The sequence below is a fragment of the Nuphar pumila genome, chromosome 3, assembly GCF_984573655.1.
Source record: "Nuphar pumila chromosome 3, dmNupPumi1.hap1.1, whole genome shotgun sequence".
NCBI classification, from domain to species: Eukaryota; Viridiplantae; Streptophyta; class Magnoliopsida; order Nymphaeales; family Nymphaeaceae; genus Nuphar; species Nuphar pumila.
In genome coordinates, this window is record NC_143251.1 from 46,242,752 (window position 1) to 46,254,209 (window position 11,458).

General features: G+C 41.2%; 1 protein-coding gene across 3 annotated transcripts in view; it reads left to right on the forward strand.

The window, feature by feature from the left end:
* Nucleotides 1-4,523, forward strand: part of LOC149842782 (mediator of RNA polymerase II transcription subunit 33A-like) — a 77,375-nt gene extending 72,852 nt beyond the window's left edge. For 2 of the 3 annotated variants that reach the window (XM_089999430.1, XM_089999431.1), the window contains exon 12: nucleotides 2,761-4,523. In XM_089999430.1, the coding sequence (XP_089855556.1) occupies nucleotides 2,761-3,866 (1,106 nt within the window). In that variant the 3' untranslated portion in view covers nucleotides 3,867-4,523. Of the gene's footprint in view, nucleotides 1-1,945; nucleotides 2,234-2,760 lie in introns of those variants that run through there. The other variant, XM_089999432.1, reaches the window with a different exon arrangement.
* The last annotated feature ends 6,935 nt before the right edge of the window (nucleotides 4,524-11,458 follow it).

The following is an 11,458-nucleotide window of genomic DNA, read 5'->3' on the forward strand; positions in this document are numbered from 1 at the left end:
CCTAAATCTTGTCTCCTGGAGTAGTAGAAAACAAAAGGCCATAGCCACGTCGAGCACATAAGCTGAATATAGGTTAATGGCAGCTGCTACAGCCGAAGTAACATAGATCAGACACCTGTTGACAGAAGTAGGAGAGTCAATTTCTAAATGCATTCTATTGTATGACAATCAAAGTGCCATCAACATGTCATTTAATCCTATCTACCACAGCCATGCCAAGCATATTGAAATTGATCAACATTTTGTAAGCCAAAAGGTCGAAGAGAAGGAAATTGAACCAGAATTCGTTCGGACCATGGTTGCCAGTTGAGGAAGCGGGAGCGGGAAGCGATACGGGAAGCGAGGCACTTTCAAAATTTTAGGAAGCGTGGGACCACTTAGGACCGATTCGGGAAGTGTCTCGGAAGCGACCTAGGAAGCGTCTCGAAAGCGACCTAGGAAGCGTCTCGGAAGCGAGGGGGAAGCGAAAAAATAAAAATAAAAAATACAAAATACAAAAAAATTGAAAAAACAGGGGAAGCGTGGGGGGAAGCGTGATGGGAAGCGCGCTTCCCATTAAAGGGAAGCGCGTCCCCCATTAAAGGGAAACACGCTTCCCAAAAAAGGGGGACGCTTCCCCCCACGCTTCGGAATAAAAAATACAAAAAAATTGAAAAAAACAGGGGAAGCGTGGGGGAAGCGTGATGGGAAGCGCGCTTCCCCTTTTAGCTAGGCGCTTCCGGTAACCCTGGTTCGGACTGCTAATCAAGTTGGTGACTTATTTACAAAGGGGCTTATCAAGGACATATTTTGGATGTTAAAAGGCAAGTTTTTTATGGTTCAAAACCATGTACAACTTGAGGGGGGGTGAAAAGATCTCATTCACGACTGGATCCAAACCCAATTCGGTTTTATTGTAACACATGCTCATTAATGGCATATTGTAATTTTAACCTGTTATGTAATGGGTATTTTCGTACCCTAATAGTTGTACCAGCACATACTTAATGGGAAGCCAATTACCGCAGACCCTAATTGGGTTTTCTGCAGCCACCGACGCCTCTCTCTCCTCTCTACTCTTCTTGTGATTGAATGGTGGAATACCATTTTCTAACAGCTATCATCATGCCTCACATTATATTATTTGATAACTTTGATTAAGCATTTTGAGTTTGTTTTGTCACCATCCATGTGGTCTTCATTACATAATAACCAAGAGATAAGCTATAGTTCCCCATCATAAGGACCAATACATGTGCCATTCTTCAGATATGTTTCTGGGTAGTCTATGGCGTAGATTTCATTCTTGATCATTCCCACCAAATGTCCCATCATCCCTTCATTCTAAAGAAAACAATCTAGAAAAATAAACACCTATTCAACATAAATTACTCAAGATCATCCACCAGATTGATTAGAGGAATCAACCTCTCAGCCAGCAGATCTTAACCCCACAAAACAGATAAATCAAATCCTCTAAAAAATTGAAAACCAAAAGCTTTTACGTACTCAATTTACCCATTGTTTATTTTAATTCTGGTTTACCTATTAGGAAACATACTTTACATCAAGTTTCTTTCTTTCTTATTTTGATATTCAAAATGGGGGTTGGCAAACCCTTACAGTCACACATGTTAGGCAAAATCACATATCATTTGGTTGCTCATTGTCCAGACAATTGCATTTCTTTGGAGTAAAAATACGACTTAATCTATCAAATAGGATGAAGCTTTCACTGGTATGAGATTTGAGTAATTCCAACAGTCCCTAGCTTCCATGACATTGCCAATGAATCTCACCAAATCCTTACCCGACTCATGAACCACCTTGCTATCTGCTGCACTGCCTTGGAGTACTGACATCCACCAGTCCCATTACCTGCTGCCACTACAGTAATCTCAATTAACCCAATGCATCTGAATAAGCCAGCTTCTGTTATGCTCAAGTTGAGTATGTCCACATGCAGGTAGCTGCATGTTTGTGTGCACAATGTACCCACGCAGCTGTACTCAAGCGTGGCATGCTGCAGGGTCTTGGCATTAGCAGCACTAGCCTGGCCTGAACAGAACCATACTGGTTCCGACCTACCTGCAGAATGAAAATCCCCAAAAAACAGATGAACAATGAAGAGAAAGAAACCGAAGGCAAACAGAAGAGAAAGGAAAAAAAGAGAACAAAACAAATAAAGGAACCCCAATCCAGAGAAGAAGAAGAAATAAGGGTTTACTGCTTAAATTTTGGTAAGAAAAATCCTAAAGAGAGAAAACAAAGGGTTTTTTGAAAACCCACCATCCTTTGCTACTACGATCCCCCCTCCCCCCCCCCCCCCCCCGGTTCATTACACAGGTGGAAGAGAGAGAGAGAGAGAAAGAGCTGCCAAAACTCCTAATCAACCTAGTTGCTACAAACTGGTTCCAAGCTGCTAGAGAAGGGGAATGGTGGGTTTCCAAGACGAGAGACGAGAGAGGTTGAGGAGGGCAATGACGTTAGCAGTTGGGGGTTTGGGGAAGAGGTTGAGAGACGAGGGTCTGACAGAAACAACTGGGGAAAACTGAAAAGACGAGAGAGACGTGTAGAAATCATCACCAAGGAATTGGGTTTGGATTTGCACAGATGTTATTTGAGATTACTATATATATATATATATATATATATATATATGTGTGTGTGTGTGTGTGTGTGTGTGTGTGTGTAGAAAATACATTTCTTTTGTTTTTTTTTATTTGTGCTGTTTGAGACATTAATCCTGTGCTTTTCTTTCATGTGCAAACTGTATGTTAGATGCAACCATACAGGCTATGCTTCCTTTGCCCATGGCAGCTTTGGTCAGTTTGACTATAACATTTAAACTTGACAAAAGTTCAGAATTCATCCATGACGTAGCTGGGCGTGCTATGGAGAATGCTGCCTCTGGATGCCCTTGGCCTAGCATTCATATAATTGGAGCATTATGGGCACAAAAGGTTCGTCGTTGGCATGATTTTATTGTATTCTCTTGTTGCTGTTCTGTTTTCAGGCAGGACAAGGAGGCTGTCACTCAGCTTCTAAGGAGCTGTTTCTCTGCTTTTCTTGGATCTAGTCGTGCTTGCCAGTCAAAACTGACTGCCCTTGGAGGTGTAAGTGCACTGCTTGGAAATTATATTGGTGCACACACTGTTGATGCTGGCCGAACACCTGTGGCTCCAGGATTTTTTTATCTCCGGACATGCACAGCCATTCATAATGTAGTGTTTCTGACTGAGGTAATCCTCAGGCTAGTGGTAGAGTCCTCACGTGAATTGGCTGTTGGATGGACTGTTGCAAACTCATCATGTTCACAAAATGCCAGAAGGCTCAAGTGTAGCAGGGTATCTTTGGCAGCTGCAGCAGCAAAAGTTAAAGAAGTAGCAACACTTGGTGCGAGCCTGTTGTGTGTTTCTGGGGGACCCCACCTTGTGAAGGCTTTGTACCAGGAAACCTTGCCTACATGGCTGTTATGTGCCAGTGAAAAGATCAAGAGCCCTGGCCCAATTTCTTCCATATTAGAAGGATATGTGATGGCATACTTAGTAGTCCTATCTGGTTCATTTGTTTGGGGTGTGGGGAGTGCAGCGTCTATGTATCCAAAGATGGCTCAGGTGTTTGGGAAACATGTAGACTTCTTGGGAGATGCGATTGAAGGGAAAATCTCACTCTGTTGTGATGTTGCTACATGGAAGGCCTACGTGTCGTGCTTTGTTGGGTTGGTGGTCACCTTGGTGCCTACTTGGATATCTGAAGTTAAGGTGGACACTCTGAGAAAACTGGCTGTTGGGTTGAGGGGGTGGCATGAATCTGAGTTAGCATTCTCATTGCTTGAAAGGGGGGGACCTGCAACCATGGGATGTGCAGCAAATATGTTTATGTGAATGGACAGGGAAAGGAGCTATTTGGAACTAGTTTAGTAGCAAACAATGAACAATTTTGTTAAACCAAGGAGATTAGTTTCAAGATAGGAGACGAAGTTTTTGTAGACATCAGTATAGTGGGTTGAAAAGAAGAAAACAAGACAATGTTTAGAGGCAGGCCATGCTTATTCTTTTGGGTGGATTAGCAAGCTTAGATCGTGTATAGTTCATGCTCATATAGACAACTCTAATATAAAGAAATATACTGGACTGAATCCTGACATGTGGCTTGTGCGTCACACAGGTCAGTGGGATTTGTATAGTTGATGGCTTCTTAACTGTCCAATGGCTCAGCGCTAAAGCACTAAATAGGACTGGTAGATTAACCGTGTTACATGTAACTCTTCTTAGTCTTTGTCTGTGATGAGCTTCTTTTGGATCGTAAAATAAGCTTCTTGGTTTTGCCTGCCAACTGCCCAGTCGGTATTCATCATGACTAACAATAAGTGCTCGGTTTGGCACTGCTAAGCTTTTGAGGTTGGTGTATACTTTTGGTGGGATATGTATCATATAGCAACATGTATGGATAAGCGTCTGATGGTTCAATTCTTATCTTTGTTTCTTCAACGAAAAAATGTACTTTACTGAAACGAGTCAGCTTGGGCTTCGCTTGCTTAAGTTTGTGATGAGCTTAATTTGGGTTTGGCTCGAGTTCGTGACAAGGTGAGCTTAGGCTGGAGTTCATGATTTCTCTCTCTCAACTTTTGCAAACATTTTTCTACTTGTGTAGGCAAATGTTGGATGTCTGGGAATTCTAAGCATGTTAATGGTATGGGCTATATATAGCCAATAAAACACGTTTTACTGTGTCTTGCCCAAAAACCTTCCTGCGGAAAACGTATGTAGAAAAATAATTATTACAAAATATCATGGTATGGCCAACGGGGGCTCCGCATGGTTGGTAGGAGCTGTCAGTGCACGTCTCCTTGTGGTTGGACGTTGCAGGTTCAAACCCTAGTGGTATGTTGAATTAATAGCTGGTGGGGGGTCTGCCTAACCCCAGCTTGCCTTTCAAAACAAAAAAATATCATGGTATGATTGAAATAAAAATTGTATTTTTGAACTTTTTTTCTTTCTTTTCGTTTATTACATGGGGCAACCTTCATTGGGTCGGAGTTGGAAAGTCCTGCCAAGCTATGGTCGCCACAGTCATGGCCTAAAATCTTGATGCTGCCCCACTCACCCACCAATGAGCTCGCTGCTTTGGCCTTGGGTCAAGAGATGTCCACCCTGAGTATCAAAACTTGTGATGTCCTTCAGCTTAAATGTCTTAATCCAACCCACCTAGTCAGGACTCGGGGAGTGTGGAGCCCTTTTGGAGCAATGCAATAATTTGTCAACATTTTCTCAATCTTTTACCGCGAAAACAAAAGCATCAATTTGTCACAACTGGGACAGCTTGTCAACCTCGCTGCCTTTACTCGGTGTATAAACCTGTTCTCGACTAGGATAGCTAAAATCTTCAATTCAACTATGTAGAGTTTTTTTGACAGAAACTATTGGGAAGGAATAGAGGATGATCGTCGGACTTAAAAGTCAACTCGGTCAATTGCGGGTTAATCATGTAGAGTTCACATTGACAGGAACGCGGATATGGATTTTGTAGGAGTAAAATACACTTTTTTCTTTCAAAAACTAAAACATGACTCGTTCCGGATCTTTAATATTTTCATATTTAAAATTTGTTAATGAAAAGTATTATTCGAATGATTAAAATTACAAAAATTGTCTGAGTGCATAGCATCTCATGTGGCTGCTTGTGTCCCCCAGACACGGGACTCTATATAGCGTGTCCCTGTCACACAAACTTGGAGTGGATAAAAATGTTTCCTTCAAACATAAATTTCAAAAACGTTTTCATGAGACGGAGGACAAAGATTAAAAAAGACGTCAGAAATCTTAGTGAGAGAGAGAGAGGGGTTTGAAATTGCCAAGAGGTAAACTTTGGCATTTTCAAGTCTACCATTTTGCAGGTAAAACGTCACAAACCCTTCAACATGAACACCTCAAAAAGAGAGCGGATCAGGTCCAAGGAATCTTAGACAGAAACGTGTCCAAGAGGTCTCTTGATGCCATTCCTCGCCAAGATGGTTGACATACAGGAACCCATCAAACTGAAGGTCAACCATCCATGTTCTTGGCCTCTCTTTACCCTGAAGACCCACTGTCTGGCTGGTGCGGTTAGTGGCGGAATTCAAGCCTATGCTATTGTCATCGGGGATAGTAGGGTTTTGCAATTGCTGATGCCGTTCATCTAGAAAATGAATGGCATTGAGAAGACTTATGGGACTCATCTTGGTGGGGACCTTCAGTTTGATGGGTGGTGTTCATAAGAAAACTCTAACAATCACACCAACAAATAATTTACGTGGTTCGGTACAGGGTGTACCTACATCCACGACCTCGAGCCTCACTCACATAATTTTATTCTTGATTCAAAATAGGCTTATAGAGGTGCTTATAGACTTAACATGTCTCAAGTTACATGAGAGGCTCCACGCCTCTTAGGGTCTCCCTCTTTAGTTAGGTCTCCTTCATTAGGGCTTCTTCAATTAGTTTAGTTTTCCTTCTTGGCTTCACATTGCTCTTCCGATTGAACTCTGTTTGAGAGACCTCCTTTTCATAGGCTATAAGTTCTTGTCTAAACTGACTGAGACTCCTTGCACGAGTTGGATTCTATTTCATCTGATGTTCCAACTGTAGAGAAATGAAGATAACAAAAGATACTCGCGGAAGCAATATAGGATCTAATAAAAGCACAACCAAATCACAACACAAGGGTTTACGTGGTTCGGTCAACACGACCTACATCCACAGGGCACAGAGAGAATAATCCACTATAATAAGAGTAGAGAGTACAACGTCCAATAGCTTGCCCAAAGCTAAAGAGAATAACAATAAAGAAATCACAGGAAGAGAGAGATACAAGATTACCTTCTGGGTGCACAACCCGAGTCAAAACCCATACCACAACCAACACCTCTTTCTGAGGATCAATGAGTGGTGACAAACCTTCTTCCCTCCTCTTCTTCTCTCCACTATCTCTCTCTCTTCTTTTCTCTCTGCTCACAACACCCCTGCTCTTTTACTCCCAGCACACAACCTCTGCACCCCTATTTATAGATGGCATAAAGCCTTGTAGATGTGAGTCTTCTAGACTCATTCTAGAAACCGAAGGGGTTTTGACCCTTCAACTTATTTTGCATTAATGGAAAGCAGTGGGTGGCTATTTCACTTCCCCACATCATTAATGGAGGGATAGAGTTGGCCCTTCAACTTTTTCTGAGTTAATGAGAAACAGTGGGTGACTATTCCACCTCCCCACATTATTAATGGAGGGATAGGGCTGGACCCAACAATCTCTCCCTCTAGCCCAAGAGGATACTCCAATTCAATTAATCAACTGGAGTCCATGTCGGCCAGCTACCGACATATATTTTGTTTCTCCATTGATAAGGCTTTTGTCAGCATATCTGCGTCATTATCATTTGTAGAGATCTTTGCAAGATGAAGTAAATTTTTCTCAAACACATCTCGAATCCAATGGTATCTGATATCTATATGCTTTGATTTTGAGTGAAAACTCGAATTCTTGGCGAGATGAATGGCACTCTGACTGTCGCTATACACCAAGTACCTGTCTTGCTCAAAACCCAACTCCTTCAAGAATCTTTTCATCCACAACATCTCTTTGCAAGCTTCTATAAGAGCAATGCATTCTGCCTCAGTAGTAGACAAAGCAATACACCTTTGTAATTTTGACTATCATGACACAACTCCCCCTGCAAAAGTGAGTATAAAACCTGATGTGGACTTCCTTGTATCAATATCTCCCGCCATATCTGCATCTGTGTAACCTGTCAAAACAGGTAGTCCACCCCCAAATCTTAAACAAACTTTGGAGCTCCCTCTGAGATATTTAAAGATCCACTTTACTGCTGCTCACTGCTTTTTTCCTGGATTTGCAAGAAATTGCTAGCAACACCTATTGCATATGCAATGTCTGGTCTCATACATACCATCGTGTACATCAAGTTTTCGACTGCTAAAGCATAATAAACTTTCTTCATTTTCTCATTCTCCTCATCACTTGATGGATTCTGCTCTGAGTTCAGCTTAAAGTGACCTACAAAAGGAAAACCAATTGGCTTTGCATTGTTCATACTGAACTTGTCCAACACATTCTCGATGTACTTCTCCTATGATAACCATATCTTCTTAGTTTTTCTATCACAAGAGATTTGCATGCCCAATATTTCCTTTGTTGGCCCCATGTCCTTCATTACAAAGGTCTTACTGAGTTCATTCTTGAGCCTGTCAATTATAGACTTATCTTTCACAAGGATAAGCATATCATCAACATATAACAAAAGAATAACAAAATTTTCATCGAACCATTTTATGTAGACAATGATTTGAAGCTGATCTTTTCTATCAATTTTCAACCATAAATGAATCAAATTTCTTATACCACTGTCTTGGAGCTTGCTTCAGCCCATACAAGTTCTTTTTTAACCTGCAAACAAGATTTTCTTTATCTTTGACTTTGAAGCCTTCTGGTTGCTCCATGTATATTTCCTCCTTCAAATCACCATGGAGGAAAGCGGTATTCACATCTAGCTGCTCAATCTCCAAGTCCAGGCTAGCAGCAATACCTAGAGCAACACAAATAGAATATATTTTAACAATAGGAGAGAAAATCTCTTCAAAGTCAATACCTTGGTTTTGACCAAAGCCTTTTACAACCAATCTAGCTTTGTACTTTAGTTGAGAACATTGTTCTTGAGTCTTCAACCTGAAAACCCATTTGTTTTTTAAGACCTTTCTTCCTTCTGGTAGTTCTACCAAGTCATAAGTGTGGTTCTTCTGTAATGCATCCATCTCACCATGCATAACTATTAGCCACTGCTCTTTCTGCTCACACTCCTGTGCTTTCTGGTAACTCTCTGGTTTACCTGCATCAGTAAACATCACATACTCATGTGGAAAATACCTTCTAGAAGGTTGTGACTCTCTGGAAGATCTTCTCAGCTGGGGTTCTAGAGGAGGTTGCTCTCTAACTTCTTTCTGCTCAACATGGCCTCCGGGTAAATCAACATCAGCCACTACATCATCTTCCTGCACTGCTCTTTCTTCAACTTGTGCCACTGGAGGAGTAACTGGATCCAAGTGGATAGATCTAACTGCAGAAGTTTGAATTGACACCTCTTTCTTGATATCTTCAAGTGTCTGGTCTTCAAAAAATACCACGTCTTTGGATCTGAATACCTTCTACTTCTCTGGATCCCATAGTCCGTAGCCAAATTCAACATCACCATATCCTAGAAAAATGCATTGCCTCATCTTATCATCAAGCTTGGACCTCTCCTTCTTGGGGATATGTGCAAATGCTCTGCATCCAAATACCTTCAGGTGCTTGTAGGACACATCCTTTCCTAACCACACCATATCTGCAACATCATTTGCTAAGGCATGAGCAGAAGACAAGTTGATCACATCAATTGTTGTCCTTAAAGCTTTGCCCCATAATTTCTTTGGTAGCTTGGACTGCGCAAGCATACACCTAATTCTTTCTGCAATTGTACGGTTCATCCTTTCTGCAACTGCATTGTGTTGAGGGGTACTTGGAACTAACAACTCATGGTGAATTCTATGAATTTTACAATATTCATGGAATGGACCTGTGTACTCGCCACCATTATCTGACCAGATGCATTTCAGTTGTTTTCCTATTTCTCTCTCAACCATAGCATGGAATTGCTTGAATACATCAAGAACCTGATCCTTGGTTTTCAAAGGGTATGCCCAAACCTTCCTGGAGAAGTCATCTATAAAAGTAACAAAATAAAGTTCACCACTAAAAGTTTTCACATCAGTAAAACCATTAACAATTTTTGTTTTCAGAGGACCACAAATATCAGTATAAACTCGCTTCAGAATGAGAGATTTTCTATGAAAGGCATTTCTAACAAAAGATACTCTATGTTGCTTACCAGTTAAGCAATGAACACACGAGTTTAGATGTATACCTTTTAACTCTGGAAGTTGCTCTCCCTTAGCAAGAATCTGCAAGCCCTTCTCACTCATGTGGTCTAATCGACTGTGCCACAAATCAATAGAAGAGTCCTCAGTTGTATTCAACCGTCCCTTGCATACCTTGCCTTGCATCTTGTAAAGAGTACAACACCTCTTTCCACTGACCTGAAGCAATGACCCGCTGTTGAGTTTCCACTGTCATTGGCTGAAAATACTGCTTCTGCCCTTTTCATCAAGCTTTCCTACTGAAAGCAAATTCAACCTTAAGTCTGGAACATGTCTGACATCCTTGAGCACCAACATGTACCCAAGACTGGTCTGGAGATGAATATCTTCAATCCCTACAATTTCTGATGTTCTTGTGTTTCTCATTCAGACAACACCAAAATTATCGGTCCTGTATGTACTGAAATACTCTCTCTGTAGTGTGGCATGGTACAAGGCTCCTGTGTCTATGACCCAATCTGTATCCTGGCACACACAAATACATGGATCATTAGTAGTAGACAAAATTACAAGCTCATCTTCAACTGTGGTTGTGGTATCTTCTTTGGTTTCTGATGATTCTATCTCTTTCTCTTTTTTCTGATTTTTCTTTGACTCTTTGCACTGGTTCTAGAAGTGCCCTTTCTTTCCACAATTGTAGCAAGTGATGTCCTCCCTTGACCTGGACTTGCTCCTATATCTGTAGTCATTTTTTCTGTCCTTTAATCGACCCCTGCCTTTGGATGAACTCACCATCAATCCTTCACCAGAATCCTCATTCGGTGATGGTCTTCTCCTAATTTCATTTGAAATGAGGGTATCTGTGACCTCTTCCATATCCAATGTTTCTTTTCCATAAATTATGGTTGTCACAAGATGCTTATAGGATGGGGACAATGAGGTTAGTAACAACAAAACTTTAACCTCATCTTCAAGTTTAACTTCTAAACTAAATAGACCAACAATAATCGTATTAAACACACTGAGATGGTCAAGAATGAGAGTACCTTCCTTCATACAAAGACTATAAAGTTGTTTCTTGAGGTGTAACTTGTTGGACAAGTTTCAGGTCATATAGAGGTTTTTTAGCCGCAACTACAATCTCATCATTGTCCTCTCTTCTATCATGTTACACATGACTTCATCTGATAGACACAACTCAATCACACCAGCGACCCTCAAGTCAAGATCATCTCAATCATCATTGATCATGGTTTCTAGCTTATTCGCCTTCCCGACAAGGGCCATGTGCAACCCTTGTTGTGCAAGCAGAGCTTTCACTCTTCTTTGCCATAAGGAGAAGTTTCATTTGCCATCAAACCTCTCCACCTCAAAATTGGAGCTAACTGACTTAGAAGACATGACTTTCTACGAACCAGCTTTGATACCACTTGTAGATAAATGAAGATAACAAAAGATACTCGCGAAAGCAATATAGGATCTAACAAAGGCACAACCAAATCACAACACAATGGTTTACGTGGTTCGGTCAATACGACCTACATCCACAGAGCACATAGAAAATAATCCAC